This window comes from Agelaius phoeniceus, chromosome 6 (assembly GCF_051311805.1).
Source record: "Agelaius phoeniceus isolate bAgePho1 chromosome 6, bAgePho1.hap1, whole genome shotgun sequence".
NCBI classification, from domain to species: domain Eukaryota; kingdom Metazoa; phylum Chordata; class Aves; order Passeriformes; family Icteridae; genus Agelaius; species Agelaius phoeniceus.
The window spans coordinates 41158446-41177425 of NC_135270.1; the positions used below are offsets into that span (position 1 = coordinate 41158446).

At 46.5% G+C, this 18980-nt stretch overlaps 1 protein-coding gene across 1 annotated transcript; it reads right to left on the minus strand.

Moving 5' to 3' along the window:
- Positions 1-2757: 2757 nt before the first annotated feature.
- On the minus strand, positions 2758-18622 carry TMED10 (transmembrane p24 trafficking protein 10). Its single transcript, XM_054634803.2, has 5 exons — positions 18339-18622; positions 14226-14346; positions 9793-9866; positions 5446-5572; positions 2758-5003 (listed from the first exon to the last, which is right to left on the minus strand). The coding sequence occupies exons 1-5, from the start codon at positions 18564-18566 to the stop codon at positions 4882-4884; spliced, it is 672 nt and encodes a 223-aa protein (XP_054490778.1). The 5' UTR covers positions 18567-18622; the 3' UTR covers positions 2758-4881.
- Positions 18623-18980: the final 358 nt, after the last annotated feature.

Below are 18980 nucleotides of genomic sequence, written 5' to 3' on the forward strand. Positions count from 1 at the left end.
TCAAAGATCTCATTCATGGTTTTCAGAGTCAAGGCAGTACATTAGTTATATTACTAAGGAAATAACAGTTCACATATTAAAGGAAAATCAGCCCATGCTGAGAAAGAAGTGACAGGGCATCTACATAGTTAATTATAGTTAAGGAGACAACACCATGAAAATCCTTTTGCATATATATAGCAAATACTTTATGTGTGAAGGAAGATTATTCAAACAAAGTACACTGGGGGAAAGAAAAGCCCAAGCAGCCTGGTATGGGTGAGAAAATGCTAGAGGGTAAAACTCTACAGCAGGTCAGACCAGAGCTGCCATGGGATATAGCAGGAAAACACAAGCACCTTGTCTCCTCTGCTTGCCTCATCTATTGGCCGCTGTAGAAACAGCATCCAGCAAACGACGAAGGAAAAATAAGTTCTTACCATTACAGTTCTAACAGAACATCTTGGTGCAGTTTATGCAAAGATCACATCATGCAATCAATTTAAAAACTCAGGGGAAAGCTACCTCAGGAATACCAGTTGTGAAAGGAATTTAAGTGACAGGAAACCATGGAAGTGAGAGAAAGCAATGTGAGCATGGTCATGTCATTGCTTTTTTGGGGGTTATGTGCACCCAAAGGAAGTTATTCAACATGTTCATTTTATTGCAGAAACTGAAGTGCTAGACAAATTAGTCCTTTAGGAGATAGCAGCTTTCTCCAACCATGAGCTAAATCAATGATCCTCACAGCAAAGATCACTGGGATGGACACCAAGAGATCACTGCTCCTCTGGCAGGCTGTGTCATCGAGCTGAAATACAAATGCTAATGCATTGAGTTTGAGGTGATGGACCTTTGGCAATAGAAGAACAGAACAGCAATCTGTTACTACAGTTTTGCAGAAAGTTTAAGGCACTTCAGCTGAACAGAGGAATTTCTAGCTCCTGACAATCCTTCTAGTGCAAAGCAAAATAGGATTTCTACAAACATTACTGAGCAAATACAAATGTTTTAGTGCAATGGCAAAGGCTTGGGGTCAGTTGTTTCAGGTTAACAAAAAGGTGCAAGAAAAGCCAACTCACAGTTTTTCTAATCCCTCTGCTCTTTCCAGGCTCCTCAGAGAAAGGTTACCTGGCTCTGGTCTGCCGAGCTACCACACCATCACATGCAGTGATTTGGGGGAAGAAAAAACAAGCACAAGTCTGACAAATTTTCCAGGTGGATAAGGGGCAGCAGAAAAAACCTGTCAACACAAAACTCCTGTAGTCTTCAACAGACCCAACCTTTTTTTTTCTTCTCTGAAAGATTTATCCATTTCAGGTTTGTGGTCTCTCTTTCCAATAAGACACCTTCAACTTAAAGAGTTTATTTCCCAAAGACTTTCTTCACTAAAATTATGGCTATCTCAGGCACCTGAAAGACAAGTACAGCATAAGGACACAACTAAAGATATGGGAGACAAAAATATACCACATGAATTGACAGAGGTAAAGAGAGGCCAAGCTACTTTCCCAAACTTCTGCCTCAGGACCCACCAAAAAGTACGGGCAGGAATCCCCTCATGATCTTGACAACCAGTTGCCAAACCAGTTTGAGTCAAATGTCTCTCAGCTGCCAGTCAGAAGATAACACAGATGTTGTACACTTGGGTTACTTCTCACATACCTGAGCAGCTTCTTGAAAATGAGCAAGTGTGTAAAATGCTCATCCCCTCCCACATGTAGGCAAACAGCAGCTGCAGTGGGCACCCGCTACGGGGTGCAGCCCACGCTGGCAGAGCACACAAAGATAAACCTTACTTGGGAATGCTCACGTGCTGAGTTAAGTACTGTGATAATTAAATCGTTAGTCACATTGACAAGTGGGTGGAAGAGGCTGCAAACGTCTGATGCAGTTTGCTACAGGCAATCACGGATTTACCACTGATGCATCTGTCACACACAAAGATGGGCTCAGACCCAAGCATCTGCAGCAGCTCAACTTTAGGCTATTTCCCAGAAGTGAAATGGAACGAAGACACCAGCCCTGCACCCCCAGTGCTGTAAAACCACCAAGACCCATTACCAACCTACCGCATGCAAGCAGCTGTATGATTTCACATACTGAAAATATTCATCCGGGGAAAGAACTTGCAGAGGCTAATCCTTATCGAGGGATCTGGGAATTTCCCTTCCTGAAATCCTCCCTGATAGTACTAACTAGTTATCCAGCATTTTTATGTCCCCAGTCTTGTTATGTGGCATATTTCACTTGGCTACTGCATAGCAAAAGGCTTGCAGGGTCAGCAGAGATCTGAAGAATTTCAGTAAATACCTAACCACCCTCTTCCCCTCTTCAGTATCTGCCACTCACATAATACCAACTCATCTTTGCAATAGTTTTCAATCTCCTCTGAAGTACAAAACTGAAAGTACTTCTGTTTGTCTTAATGAACAAAATTTTACGTGAGAGCTGCTGGTGAAAAATTGGATCTTGTACCCCAGAGCACCAGCCCTTGTTTCACTACCAGCCTCAAAATTCCTCCCCCTAGAGCAATATAATTAGAAAGGGGGGAGGGAGAAAGGCAAAAAATGGTAACCTGTACTGGGACACCTCACTTGCTGTGTTAGTCCCACTTCACAGAGAAGCCCGTGCACCATTCCCAAGCCTAGAATTAATTGTTACTAGAGAAGCCTAAGGCTTGTGGAGACTCTGTTTACTTGCTACTTCCTGCAACAGGTCAACTTTCAGGGAACAGCAGCCTGTAGGAACATGCACAAAGAGGACAAGACTCACAGCAACAAGGTGAGGTGGGTTGTTTTTCCCCCAAAAATTTTTATTTGAGAAAGCTGACAAAAGTCTCCCAACCAATCATTACAGGTAAATCCACACCAGTCCCCCGCACCTGCTCCCCAGTAACTACTCCACTACAGTGAAGATCAAAACATAACACCAGAACAATGAGAGTGTAACAGTCACCTGGGGAACTTAAGGCCTCACCATCATTTTTAAGATAACTTTGTACTCAGATAAGGATGGGGAGAGGATATCAAAACAGACAAGACCGGAAAAGACCCTTTTTTGTACTATCTTTTCAAGTTATATAAAAACAAAAGCAAAACCTTAACAGATCTACAGGCTTCAAACTGTAGGACCTAAAACTACCTTCAAATGACTTCTGTAATTCAGTCCTGTGGCACTGCTGCTGTTTCTGCACTGTAACAGCTTTCAAGAACATACAAGGATAAAATGGATACAAGGGCAAAGGAGCAGACTTAGGATCCTAATATGGCCTTATCAAAAACCAAACAAATTAAAAGCAATCAAAGTATTTGCAGTGGAATTAACAACTCCAGGAACTGGGAAATGGCAAAGAACTAATGTATTTAGATGACAGGAGATCATCTTTACATCCTCTTTTCCACTGCCTCACCCTGGACAACTGTTTCCTTCCAAGCAATAGATCAGACTCAGGTGAGAAATTATAAAACTATGCTTTTTTTGAAACTGCTAGGCTGGGTCCAGGGCCATGACAACCCCATCCCTACCCAGAAGTATCCAGACACAGGACACCAGAATGCTGTGCTGCTGAACCACTGCTCTGAAGGAATGTAGAGACGATGACAGAATTGTAATCACAGCCTAAAAACTGCAACAAGTCCAGGAAGTTAACCTGCCTGCTTTTTCTCAGCCTGGCTTTTTTAACATAGTGCCACATGGACAGCTGAGAAATGGTGAGAAGCTGCTGGCTCTTACTATTTAGTACTGCACAGGAAAATAACAGGTCTGTTGAGGGCACAGTACAGACTGCCCCCTCAGATGTCGAATTAGCCTATTCCCACCCTGTACTGCCTTTTTTCAGTTCATCCACATTCTTCCAACTCCTCTGCTACCCTGCACAGACTACTGTATACCCTCAGACCTCAATGCAGGGTACAGGCCCTCATACCTCATGTTGGCATCAGCTCACCCTGCTTTGAGGTCTCATGAAATGACATTCAGCCAGCTGCCTGGATAGATGAGAAGTCTCCTGCTTAATGTAAGAGCAAATTTCCTAGCATGACCTGCTCCCATCTGCTCTGTGACTGTATCTGACTGAGGCCTCCTGCACAAAAGGCTGTTCCTGACCAAGGTTTTCAGGAAAGCTGCTGCACCATTTCAAAACAAGAGAGGCAAATCCAAGACAAACATGTGGGGGAAGGGTGGGACCAAGGCTGGATAGCTTAATTGAGCAAAGCAGGCTTCTTTCCAAGCTCAAGTACACTTCCAAGCCTGCCTTAGAAGGTTCCCCTTCCTCCAGGCTGAATCACCATATGCTCAAGTGCCCTGACCTGTCAGCACAAAGACACCAGCTCCCACAGGGAGAAACACAGAGGTCCACAACAGGGACCAAACCTTGGAAGACCCTCTATTCTCAGGCCCTGCTGGAATGATGAATCCTATTGCTTTGCACTCATCTCCATTTGCTCGAGGCTTAGATCCCAGCTGGTGAGGACAGGGAATTGCCCTGCTCTGCCCCAGTGTGACCTGCATGCCACCTAAAGAGTGCAGCAGGGTCAGGTGGTTCTGAGTAACACTGCAGTCACAGACAGATGGGAGACATCATCAAGCCATGATTATAGAAGGAGAATAGACAGCGCAGAAAACTTGCTGCAGCTGTCATGGAAACATCTTTTTTTATTTAATCGCTGCCCCAGGAATACCCAAACCCAGCATGACCTCCCCCACCCTCAAGATCCAACAGGATTTCACAAGTCCCCCATTGCCTCCGATGTTCAGGCTCCCCTCCCCCTTTAAGGTCCAAGTTCCTCCAGAAAAGCTCCAGTCAGTGGGTATCCTCTGTGAGATCGCTCCAGGAGGCCATGGCTAGGTCCCAGCGGTGTCCAGCTGGGTCTGAGAGGAGGGGGAAGAAGATTTGCTCCTTTACTCAATCAGCTTCTTGGCCTTGAAGAAGCGACGCAGGTAGAAAACTTGCCAGGTGGCCAGGCCAATGAGACAGCACATGGAGAAGATGCTGAAGTACAGAACCCGTGTGTTTGTCGACTCTGAAACAGACAACAAACCATTGCACCTGAGGCTGGCATCGCAGGATGCACCCAAGACGGCAAAATTCCCAGGACTTCTTCTCCTCCCCCATGCAAAAGCAAGATAGCATGAAGGCAAGGGCACCTGAGAACCAGCAGCACTTGAGAATAAAAGCAGAGGGAACAACAAGAAGGATAATAAGAGGGAACAAGGTGAAGCTGTGGTTAATGGGCAGCATTGAATGGAACAGAGTAATTCCCATTAGGAATGGAGACAGAAAGAAATGATTTCTAGAGACAGAACAACAAGACTCAGTGACTGCTCCAGGTTTCCCTTACTAGGAACAGAACAGGCAGAGACCACCATAATTGCTTGATCTCCAAATGCTGCCCTAATAACACCTTTAACAGAAATGAGGGTTTTTAGAGTTCCATCCCTCTGAAGGGGCACACAGTCTCTCACCATTTGTGTCCCTCATCTCCTCTTCTCGTTTCTTCATATAGGCAAAGTCATTAACGATGGACTCTGAAAGATCTTCCAAACGTCTCAATTCTACTTCCAGGGGTTTCAACTTCTCCACTTTAGCAATCTAGAAAACAGGAGAGTCAAATCACTGAACCAAAACCAAAAGCTCCCACATGGGTTTTTACTGCCAGTTTGAACCACTCCTCCCCACGCGCTACAGATCTGGGGCATCCTTCCCCTCGGGAAATACCTCTACGAGCCAGAAACTACCATTGCATAAAACACTATCACTTCTCCCACCTGTTTTCTGAAACACACTTTCCTACTACTCCTCCTACACAATGGAGGAGCACAGCATGCATGCAAGCACACTTCTTCCTTATTCGGCTTCATGTTAGCTAATTCACAGTTGGCTTCTGAGGAGTGGGTAGAAGCTCTTGCCACATGACAAAACCTCCAGTGAGTGTAAGTCACAGACTGAGATACAGGTGACTAACTTACGTATGTATTCGATACAGTTCCGTAGGCACACAGCCCATTAGCACTGAGACTCCCTTCGCTAGTGCCCCAGAGAGCCCAGGCAGCCCGGTTCCCAGCAGCAGCGGCTTCATTATCCCACAAGAGCTCGGGGCTTTTATCCCTCAGACAGAACCTCTAGCTCCTGGCAGGGACCCCGAGCCGCCGGGTGGCGCTGCGGGGCCGCTGCGGGGCCCGGCTCTCGTCGGGAACAACGCGCTTCCTCCCCCGGAGCGCTGGGCCAGGCGGGACATCGCTGCTGTGCACAGCGCCCGGCCCGCGGCTCACGTGCTCGGCATCCAAAAACAAAAATCCGCTGCAAATTCAATTACAAAGGACGGCACACAACAGCAACTGTTCAAGTTGAATGTGCAGACGTGTCTCTGCCCCAGCTGTGGCTATAACCTTACACACGTGTTACATAAAACGTGCGACACAAGGACACTCAAAGGAAGCTAAATGCAATTCCTGACACTTCTCCAGGGTTTGGGTAACTGCGGTTCTTGAATAGAATTTGTCACTATTACCAAGAAGTGACAGGCCCCTGCTATGAAGGCTGGATGCTGTGCCCCCAAGTAATGCAGCAGAGGAAAAATTAGTTAGAGAAAACACACAAAGCACCTGCAGTTCACCACCAGTCTCAGCCTCACAGGATTATTCAGATATAAGCTGCATGATGGCCATCTCTCAGTGCTCCATGCTGACAGGCAGGCAAGAGGGCACCCAGCACGAAGGTATCCCCAAACTGCCACTTCCAGATGCAGCTGCCTGGGGATCAGAGCCAGAGCTGAAGAGATGCTCATGACCAAGCCAGTGCTAGCTAATCAGCCCTTCCACTGAAGGGTCTCCACATGACACGTATCCTGGCAAGCAGCAAGCCATCAAACAATCATCTGAGGGTTTTATGCTGAGGCAAGCTGTATATTATAGCTCTGCCAGCACAGCAGTGTTAGTTTGGAGTGTTTGAGAGGAGGGGTAGGAAGGAGTAGGTTAACCCCCTCCTGCTTTCTAGCCAATAGATTGTAATGAAAAAACCCTGTGGCCTGGCCACGTATCTGCCAGCAGAGACCTTTTCTGAAAAGCTAGCACCAGAGTTTGCATGCCTGCAGCCCAGACTCTGCTGACACTGCTAGAGCAGCAGGTCTGTAACACACACAGGGTCCTGGGCAGCTGTACTGACAAGCTAGCCTTGCACTGACCAGCTCCATTATCTTCCTTGAGGCCTCATTTCCTCATTCACATAAGGCTACAAGGGTTCCACTGGGAAAAATCAAGGTTTATCTGCTCCATCTGCATCCCATCAGCTGCTCTTAATAGGTGTAACTAGAATTTAATAGCTACTTTTAGTCCTGCATTATTCTAAGATGTGTATCCTGCATCATGGAATCAATTAGAGTGGAAAAGACCTCTTAGATCAAGTCCAACCTAAGACCTAACACCACCATGACAACTAGGCCATGGCACTAAGTACCATGTCCAGTCTTTGCTTAACCACAACCTTCCTGGGCAGTCCTGGAACCTTTTACCCCTAATGAACCCAATATGCACAGCTGCTCCAAGAGATTTTGTAAAAAAGCCCACCAGGCATCTGTGATAGTGGAACATCATCATCTTAGAAAGAACATCTGGAGTACCAGCACCAGGATAACAACTCCAATGAGCTTCCCAGTGGTCACTTAAAAGATTTGTCAAAGCCTAACTCTCTTCTAGCATAGAAAGAGATACACTATAGCCAAGAATTGATAAGAAGTAGTCAATGTGGAAAAAAACCTAGATCATCAAGCATGCTTAGTGCCACCAGAAATATATTCTTTTATAAATCTTCATTTCTACTTCTTGAATGGATAAAATTATTCCTCCCAAACTCAGATAATTAAGATATGACATTGCAGTTAGATTCTCTAATCTGGCTCACTATTCCAGCTGCTTTGCTCCAAGAATGTCTGGATCTATGAAAGTTTATGAAGCCAGACTTGGACAGTATCAGAGACCCTCATTAAACTCCCTGAATCAAGTCTCCTTGCAGCAATTCAACAAGAAGGACTAGGGCTGTACAACAGATCACTGTTACCCAACAACACATGAACATCACAAGCAAAAGGCTCAAAAAGACTGCAATTCCACAAGAGAAACCCAAGCAACATTCCTGCCCTCTGAGACCCTACAGCAACCTGTCAAGTCAAAACTCACAACTACTACAGCAAACTGAGAAGAGAGATGGTGAAAAAAAAAAACCACATTGCAAAGCAGTGTGGTTAAACATCTATAGCAGCTATATAAATAATAAGTCAGTTTGAGTCCTTTGTAGACATCAACAAGGCTCGATACAGTCTACAACTTTGAGAGGTCCTCACAAGTCAAGGATGATTGCCAGGGCTGCCAAGATCTGCATTTGGTATCAAGTGGGACTGCAAGTCTAAATTCTTCTTTTCTTGTATTTGTCCATGGACCTTTTCCCTCAATGAGCATAAGAGATGCATTTATTCCCAGACAGTTTTATCAGTACAGCCAGTGAGTATGTAGATACACAGGCATAAGAGAACCTTTCTGCACAGCAATGGTGCTTCTGGGTAGCACTACAGTAAATTAACTCTAGAGTATGCTGTGGGGTGGTATTTAAAGGGATTTTGTAAATATAGCAAACATAATCCTCCCAGCTATGCTCTCAGGGATTCACCCCACAAAATTTCAGCATCTTGCAATCCCTCAGTAGCAGGTTGACAAGCAGCTGGCCCTATGAGTGCTCCATTCTTCCCTGACCCCCAGCACATTTTTTACTCTCCATGTAGGATGTGCTCCCAACTGACTTAAGCTATGATTGCTCTGCTCTTCCCTGACCCCAAGCACCTCCTTACAGTCCACATAGGAAGTGCTCCCAGCCAACTTAAACCACACAAGACCAGACAGCCCAAAGTTTGAAAGGAAGGTGAAAACACCAGCATTATCATCTCAGATTTTTGTCAATTTTCTATCTGGAACCATGCACAGCCTCCTCTGCTACCCACTCTCCCCTCTATGGCATCTCCCATGCCCTTATGCACAGTGGACACAACAATCATCCGTGGGACTCTTTCTCCACCAATAATTCTCATTTTCTCAGGCACAGGCTCTGTACTGGGGGATGATTGATCCCAAATTCTAGTGAGCCAAAAGCATGATAGCTGCCATAAAAATTCAGCATCCAAACCAGTCAGGACTGTCTCAGCCACAAAATAACTGCTACTCTACAGCCAGCTCTTGGGCCTAAGCAAGCCATGTCCTCCTAAGATGGAAATGCTGAGGCTTTTATGCCTATTTCCAATGTCACGCCTTCAAACCAAATACCCATTTCACAGCAGCTACTACTCTGCCAAACACCTTTACACTGATACACTGCCAGTTCTTAGAAACACACAAGAGCCATTTCAGGCCTGCTGAGCCAGTACATCTTACAGGCAGGAAGGTAAGAATAGTAACATAGAAACTTGACCTTTAAGAGAGGGTCTGATATTAAATTCAGATGACCTCTGCTTCAGGGGCTGGGGAAACTTCACCTCTCAGTGTCTTGTTGCCTCTAAATACCTATGCCCAGAAGCTGGCTCATGCTGTCCTAGTGAAGAAATTCACACATTAGGCTCCAGTTCCCAGAGTACAGAATCAATTCTAGTTGATGTTTGTCTTTTTATTTTTTTCTCCTGTAACACACAAAGCTTCACTGCAATTGTAGTTTGCAGACAGGCTTTCATCACCACTGGGAAAACAGCTTCCCACCACGAGCCCAGATCTACAAAAGCATCACGTGAGTGCTGGGAAAGGGAAGCCTGCAGTGCAGGCAGCCAGGGGACATACCTCCTCATAGTTCTTTGCTTCAACGCCATGCTTCATATCCAGAGTCACGAGCTGGTCCGGCATCCTCCCTGTTCCTGGAAGCATAATGAAAGGATTCCTTGTGTGAAACAGTCAGCCTGCCAGGAAATCACCAGCTCTTCCCACCAGTGAGGAAGAACTCAAATCCCTCCCCTCCCCTCCCTCCATGTCTGCAGCTAACTGCGGAGGCAGCACAGTCCAGCCTAAAAATACAGAGACTCCACAATAAATCCTGGCTGAAGGAGAGCCTCCCAAATATAATGAGAACAAGCTGTAACCAAAAGCACTGAGCGTCTACAAGATGCAAATCACTGTAAAAACTGCAGAGGATTAGAACATGAGCACCAGCTGCTATGAGACAGCCTAGTGAAAGACAAGTCACCGGAGGGACAAATATTCAACTGGGAGGCCCACGTTCACAGGAAGTGAACAAGCAACTTGTCAAGGTTACTGGGGCTGTAAATGGCTTTAAATGGCTGTAAATGGCATTCAAAGGAGCAAATGATAAACTGCTCCAACTGAGGAACATGGCCTATGAGGCCTTACATACTGGAGAATCTACAGAAGCCAAGGCCATCCCTTCACCAACCATCTCAGATAGCCAAGAACCACACTGCTAATGCAAACCCTGAGAGAGCAAGAGGCTTCTGAAGCTGGGAAAACACTGCCCCAGAGAGCTGCCAGCTGGAGCCACACTAACAGCCAATAAGGCTGCAGTCACCAGCAGAGCAGGTATCTTTCAAGGCTGATACCCCCAGGCTAGGGAAACCTGTGGCTTATAGCTTCTTTCAACTGCTACAAACTGTCACATCTGAGAACATTCACAAGAGGGAAAAAAAATTATAAGATAGCCATATCAGATACTCTCAAAAATGCTGCACATCAGCTTATCTGAGTATCATTCTCTACCACCCACCAAGAAAATACGTCTGTATGTAACACATTTCCAAATCCCAGCATGTTAGGACATATAGCTGTCCTCAACTGGCTGCCAGCAAAACACAACATCTGAATTTACTTAAACTATGAATTTCAGAGTCTCTATCCAGGAGCATGTCCAATACTCACATTTTGTCTAAGAAGGCTGCCAGGTGGGCATTCCCTCAGTCCACAAACAAATTCAATGTACAGGTTATGCTGGGTCACTCCAGTTGGAGCTAGGAAGATATTCCAGACCTTTGATACAACATCCCCAATTTTTCTTTTACCCACTCACTGAACAGCTCTTCAACACCAGAGTAGAATCACCTTTTACTGCTAGCAGGACAATGAATAATCCACTGATAAAATGGATTATCAACTACTAAACCGCTTCCTAAGTTTCTTTATGGAAATGCACTAATAAGAGCCCAAAAATAAATTATGATTAGGATGGGATTTTGTCGTTTCCTTATAGAAGACTGGTTACTGTAAGAAACCCCTGAAGTCCCAGCACTGTTCTTTAACAGACAGGCTGTATACAACCCCCAGTACTCCTTTCCCCAACCAAAAGTTCTGACTGCTTATGCCACACACGTTACTGGCACGCATGGAGACAGGCAGGTAGGACAGACAACTGTAGCTGTAGAAAAAAAATTCACAGCACACAGTTCAATGAGAGGTTTTTTTTAACGGTGCTCAAATTATAGCAACTTGATTTCAGAGCTGAAGTTTGCAGGAAGACATGTGAAAGATGAAAAGACCAGTGAACAGAAGAACAGAGCTAGAAGAATTAATTTGCTAGACTGGAAGGGACAGCTGCCAAAAGGCAGTAAGAAACCAGAAACCTTAAAGCTGCCAGGTGCAAAGGGATGGAGAGCAGACATTTTGAAAGAGGTTAACATTGTCAGGAACTGGCATGGAAAAACTCAAGCCGCCCTCCTGTAAGTTCACTAAACTCAAGGCAGCTCCCTTCACAGACATCAAATCCTCAGAAACCCCTTGCTTCTGTGGCAGCCAAGGCTCACCAGAGCAAGCTGGATCAGCAGCAAAGAGAAAAACAGTCGAGATTCAGAGATCATGAACTAAACTGATGCCTACATTCCTGATACCTACACTCCTCAGGTCTTCAAGAGGTCATCTCACAAGAGCACTGAACTGTTTCCTGGGAAATTAGGGGAGCTCTTAATTTACAAAGTCAGTGGAAAAGCAGGATGGTTGAACTGAACATCAAAAAGTTTTCCCACAGGAATTCCAAAAGAAATGAGTCCTAACGCTCTTAAAAGTTTGGGAAGAGAAGGATTACAGAAGGAGGATGCAGTTAAAGATTAGCACACAGAAGAGCCCTAAAGGGAGAACGCAGTGAGGCCAGGCTGTTCACCTGAGATGGGAGAGTAAATGTGCCTGGGAGCAGAGCACTGGTCAGGAAGACAGGACTATACTGCCTGGAAGAGGGTAAAAAGCCCATCATGCAAATACCCACAGCTCCAAAAAGCACCCTAAGAACTCCTCCACTCTGATAAGGTGAACCCTCGATACAGGATCTCTCTCTCACTTCCTCTTCCTCATTTCTGTGGTTAGGGATTGAGAAATCCCAGTTGCTTGGACCCTTAAGATCCAACTGCTCTAGGTTTCCTCTACCAACAGTTTGTCTCTTTCAATACTCCACAAACATCCTCCTTGGCTGCTGCCCTAAGTCCTGATTACTTGCTCGATGAGACTGGGAAAAAGACCCTAATCTTTAAAGAGAAACATGGGAATTAAAGAGACTTGGTATGTTCCCCCACTCCCATGCTGACCTTAGAGAGAAAACAAGGTACTTCCTTGTGACGTGGTCACTTCTTTCCAAGTACCTTAACCAAGTCCTGCAGATGATCAAGCCTCACAGTGTCATGTCCCTTACTTTAATACTTCCTTGACTTCCAGCACAGACATGGGAGGTCTGGAAATACTCCAGGTGGAATTTGGGGCACCTGGGTCCAAAAAGAAAGCCTCCAGAAGAGGATCCAGTTGCTCAGTTGATGAGCTCTATATTTTGGCAGCTCAGTGCCCCACAGGTCATCAAGGTAGTAACTGCATTTAGAAATACTTACTCCTCAACCATATTGAAAGCTTTAAAACAAACTTGCAACAAGGGAGTCAGGGATCAAACATTTGCTACAATCAAAACAGTTGTAAGGGGCTTGGTCTAGGCAAGAAACCTCTACTCAAAAGCACTGAACTAAGAGTCTAGACACAACTAAAGAAAGAAACCTTTCCCACTTCAGTGTGTGATCACATGGAAGCTATGAAAAGGTCTGCAGGACTGTCTGGAGACTTCTCAAATACCCAGGTGTTGGAAAGTAAATAGCGTGAGTGACTCCCAGATGAGTCACTAGTGCCTGCATGTCTCAATGTGTTAGGGAACATTTGGAAGTCCTACCTTTGGAGTAAAATAAAAACATAATCCTGAGCATTTCGAATCACTATTTTATCTGTAAAATACCATAGAAGAGGTGTTACAAGCCAGATCCCTCCCAATCCCAGCAAAGAATACAGCCTTCTCTTTCTGTAAAGTTCTCTTCAACTTGCAAACTATTTACATCTTATATATGGAGCAGAAATAGCAAAACAGCAGCTGCCTTTCAACTGATTTGAGGAATGCTGCTAGTGAAAGCTCTGTGAAACACTCTGGGATCTTTTAGGGTAAGACCTAAGAAAAACCAGGCCCAAGGAGCAGAACTCTGACAGTAATCATGAAAATATGGAGCACCTCCAAACTTGCATGCACTCACAGCACCACTGATGAGACTTTTGCCCACACATTGGCCACTTTCAGCACGTTTGCCCTGAAGCTGAGCTCAGGCAATACATGCGTCACACTCACAGGAAACAAGCCTCAGCCCTCGTTAGGCAACCATCCTTGTAGCACAAATGCAAAGCTGACGTCCCTGTTCATTTCCCCTTCCCTTTACTGACCACTTAAAGAGCAGCTGTGGGTGCAAATCAAGGACACATTCCCTATACACACAAATCCAACCTCATTCAACAGCTGTCAACCTGGTAGCAGGATAGCTACCAAGAACACATTGTGCATAGATCACATTCTAACAAATGGGGAAGAAATGGCCTAGTGGGGTGAAAGAGAGGTCCTGGAGATGATAGCACCCAGCTCTGCCCTGTCTCAACTGCAAGACAGGGAGAAGCATGAACTGGCAAAAGAAGTGTGGTTTGCTCACTGGTACTGCCACTCACTGCAACTGTGGTGACCTCTGCAGGAGAATTGCCCAATTCCCCTTTCAGAGGAAACCCAACTGCTCTACACAACAACCACAGATGATTACTTCAAATGCAACACACAGAGCAGATGTTCTGCAGTGAGACTGGCCACAACCTCCTGAAAATCAGCTTTAAAAGTCAAAAGGTGTTCTGTGAACCACTTTACTCATATTCCTAATCCACACAGCTACACAAACTTGATCAGAAGCTAGAAACAGCCAGCACTTCATTTCACTTACCCACAGGAAGCTTGCTCTCAAAGCAGGCCTCAAACATATCATAGTCTTCAGTGGTGAAGGCAAACTTGCCCTTGCTGGCATCCTCCTTGGCATACAGGATGTGCCCAGCTGAGTCAGTTATCTGTAAGTGGAACAATGAAGGTAAGAAACACAGTACTTTGCTGCTGTGAGCTCATGCTGCCTGTGCAGCAAGAGTAATCCTAGCCTCCCCTTTGGATCTGCTGCTTTCTCCTTTCAACAGTTTCCTTCCTTCTTTGTGACTACATCAATTCCTCCCCTCCTTATCCACACACCAGGTGCTGACAAAGAGTGACTAAGAAGTAATTATTGACTCTTAGATCCAAAAACCACCAATCAACCAAAAAACAACACTCCCCCCCCCAAAAAAAACCAACAAAAAACCACCAAAAATCTATTGCCCAAAGAATCAAAAAAATCCCAAACTAAACCCCACTAATTTCTCTTCCTCCTATGAATCCCAAATATATACTACATGTAAGAATTGGAGCTGAACAAAACTGTCATTCATTGCCTTTATTTTGCAAGCAAAATTCATGAATTCCCATAGCAACAGAGAAAGGGAGAAGACTTATGGGACAAGAGTCACATTCCTCAGAAGATGAAATAGAGAAGGGTACATCTGTTGCTCTAGAAACGAACCATGAGTGTGGCCCTGAATTACACAAGGTTTGGGTGCCAAGATCCATAAAAGTGGCCACTTCAGAGGACAATTCAGACTACACAGACAGAATAATGACTGCTTTGCACTAAGTCTATAAAACTACTAAGAATAGGCAAAAACTGTGGAAGGTCTACAAAAATGCTTCAACAAAGAGTATAAAAAGAAAGGACACGAATTTCATGACGCAAACTTGAGAATAATTGTGCTCAATTAAAGGTTCCATCCAGCTGAAACACTGACTGGGGAGAGGGGTGAAAAAAAACCAAAGGTGTTACAACACTGCATGAAAACGAACAGTGTGCAATCCACTGGAGTGCTTGCCTTTTTCCCTCAATGCTAATTTATAACAGGTATGTCTGAAACAGCATGGACACTAAAGTTACTAGGGGTCTTTGAAACTCTTAAGAGACAAATAAAGTAAAAAGCTTGGGAAAAAATAATTTTAATAATAAGACCAAAGTACACAAAATAATTTGTGGCATGGAAAAGGTAAGTCAGACATTCTCTTTTATTCCAGTCTTTTCCCTGTACAAAGGTCATGCAAAAGGGCTATATACCCAGAACTATTCTACAGAAACACTCTTTATTCTTGTTAGAGCACTTAATTAACTCTGGCACTGGATTTGAAACAAGTGTGGACCTACCCATGGATGAGAGCTGCTGCACTAGGCAGGAAAAACAATCAACTATATAAACTCTCACACTTTATGGTCTAAACCATAGCAGGCAAGACTTTAGGAACAAGCTTCCTCTATATACACATTATCCCACAATGGCCTGTTAAGAGATTTGTTGTAGCTGCCCCTGCACCATATGCTGTCAAGTGTCTGAGAACAATGAGGAGCACTGTTCCCCATACAGCAGCTCAGAGCTGTACCTGTTTTCCAGTGGCAAGCAGATGAAAGCACACCTGCACAGCCAGGTGCAGGCAGCTGTGCTGCCATCTCCTTGCCACAAGCCACCAGCTACCTCCTGTCTGGAATTCACCAGGCACTGGGAAGCACTGGGCCCAAGTGAGCAGGCCGTTCTGCAGTAAAGGACTGTGTATGTTTCATGACATGGCATGTGCTGTTTTAGTGGAGGAGTCATAATTAACCAAGATGCCTCATCAGCATGACGTCACACATTCTGTACACCAGGTTCTCCATCACAAAAACTAGTTAGAACAACTTAGCTCTCAGATGCCCCTATTATTTTGAGCACTATTTTTGTATGCCTTTGTAAGCACCAGAGCTAATCTTTATGCAGCTTGGTCCACTTTTGCCCTTTGCAGCTCGTGAACAGCATTCTGGACAGTAAAAGCACTGCTATCCGCTTTCATCAAAACTGAATAGCATTACCCAAATCAGCCACATACACTGCCCATTCAGCCGGGGGTGCGAGGGCGGGAGAAGCTGCTAATAGCCCAGCCAGAACGCTTGTGGGGGAGCCGACCTGAAAGGAATTTTTCATGCTATTCTAACGTTATTTACGGTAAGGCAATCCCCTACAGACAGGGCATTGTTTGCCCTTGACAAACAGCCCGATAGGGTCGGGCTCCACAATGGGGCAGAGGCAGGCGGCTGCCAAGCAGCGCTCAGGCGCCCCACGCCCCCCGCAGCAGGCAGCGCCCGCGGGCTCCCCCAGAACAGAGGGTGCCGCTGTCAGCGCTGAGCTAGCACACACACAGATCCCAACTGAGCCGGGACACGGGTACCTACCGCCCTCCTCCCTCCTCTGTCCGCTGGCCCAATCCAAGGGGCCAGAGCAGACCATCCAGTGCAGAACAGAGAGTACCTGCAGGCATCATGCCCTGAACTGACCCTTCCCGCACAAACCACAGAGAAAGCAGGCACTATCAGAGAGGTTTCAGCACTTAGAACAAGCCCAGCATATTGGGAGGACACAGTATACCTGAACAATAAGAAGGAAAGCAAGAACTGCATTCATTATTTTTTCTCCTTTGCAGCTTTTCAAACTATTTCATTTTATGGTTTGAACAAAAAAGAACATCTGTAAGCAGTACCACCTGGATACCAGCTTCATCAGCAAAGCCAACCAAGGCTCAAACATGGGATTCATTGGTTCACCATCACCTCCCTAGATAAGTCCTGTGTCATAAAATTGAGTTTTGGAAGAGACCTTGGGGTCAACTGACCTATGAGTGGGGAACCTGAGAACAAGGAGGGTTGGTTACCAAGCACTAAGAGACAGATGGGAACACGGCACTCTGTCTCAAATACTTGTGCCTTACCAAGCAAATACTACATCCATATTTTAAAGCCTTAATGCTGCTTGGCTCTGCCTATACACAGATGAGTTTCCTCTAACAAATGAAGCAAGAACAGAACAACATGATTTTTTAAAAAGTAAGACTCCAGAAGAAGCCTTCCCCAGCCATAAGCAAGTACAACTGTCAATAATGCCAGCACCTTCAGGCATTGGTAGGCAGATGCTGGAAAGGCAACCTGGTTTCACGAGGTCTGAAATACTCAAGAACACCAAGTTCAGAAACTCCTGAGCAGACCAGTCTGTCTCTGGTTGTGTGCTTAGTATTGAAACCTTTGGGAATGCAGACAGAAATAAAAAAGGGGGAGGAAAGCTTGTAATGAACTAAGTAGCAACAGACCTTATTCGGCTAGGTTGGAATTTTGAAAAAAGCCTAGGAAAGGCAGACTGTGGGCAGAATTTAAGTGAAGTTGTTGAATTAAAGTGAAGCTGTTGAAGTTTTATAGCTGCATGTCACACATGTGTCATGAATATTCTGCCAATCCTGTACTTCCTGAAGATCCTTCAGGATCATTTTCTTCCCTGCAACAAATATCTGCCTACCTAAAAACCATGCAAGCCACGACACAGCAAGATGAGAATAGCCATTTTGGGTACCAGAATCTGGTACAGCAAAATGTTCTCAGCACCCATTGCACTGTGCCAGGATCCCGTTGTGCCAGGCCCTCCGCATGGAGGGAGCCCTCGGAAAGCCACGTCACCAGAACTCTTTCCTGCTCACACGGTGTCCGCAGCCTGGCTACAGCTTTATCGCAGCGGCCCATCTCGCCAGGCGCCGGATAATCTGCATCTGCGCGGATTAAATGGCAGACTGTGGGACGGGCCGCTGCAACCCCATCTTTGGGGAGAAAATGCTCCTATTTGGCTCCGGCTAAAACGCCGCCCTGGTCCCTCGCTGCCCAGCACCCGGAGCTCCTGGGCGGGCTGGTGGCCCCTCGCACAGGGCGAGTCCCGCGGTGCGGTGCGGTGCAGGCCGGGGCCGGGCGGCTGTCGGCTCACGCGTGGGCCGGTGTCACGCGTGGAACACGTCACCCCTCTCTTCCTTCCTTCCTTCCTTCCATCCTTCCATCCATCCATCCCCGCCCCGCATGGCCGGCGAGGGGAGGCGGGGCGGCGCCGCCCGCCCCGGCCACCCCCGCCCCCCCGGCCGGCCGGGGCCGCACCTTGAGGTTGGCCGAGGGTCCGCTGGAGGAGCCCGGCGGGGCGCTGATCTCGTACTCGCCCGTGACCAGCGTGTCGCGGTGGATCTCCTCCCGCAGGCACTTCCGCGCCTTGCCCGGCAGCTGGAAGGAGATGGGCCGCGCCGGGCCCACCAGCAGGAGCAGCAGGAGCAGCGGCAGGAGCGGGGCCCGCCCGAGGCGGGGGCGGCCGGGCAGCGGCGGCAGCGGCATGGCGGCGGCTCCGAGTGCGGCGGGCCGGGCCTGCCTCCGCCGCACGTGACCGCGCCGCCGCCGCCGCCGCTGCGTCACCGCGGGGCGGGGCCGCCTGACGGGGCGCGGGCCGCGGTGTGAGCTCCTCAGGGGGATGCTTGGTTATGAAACAAATGAGTAATGAAGTTCATCCAGTAATAACGGAGGGGAGCGAGTAATAATGATTTCGCTCGTTAAAGAATTGGAAAATTGGAGCAAAACCGAGCCGTGCTCTGAGGCACAGGAGCATTCTGGGGATCTCTGTGAGGCTGCCTGGTGGCTGAGGTCCTTCCCTGGGAGAGACGCTTGCTGTTTATTGTATGGGGGTTTTTTCCATTTTTTGAAGACTAACTTCCCTCTTGACTTCTTCACACAAGAAAATTCGGTTTTATCAGA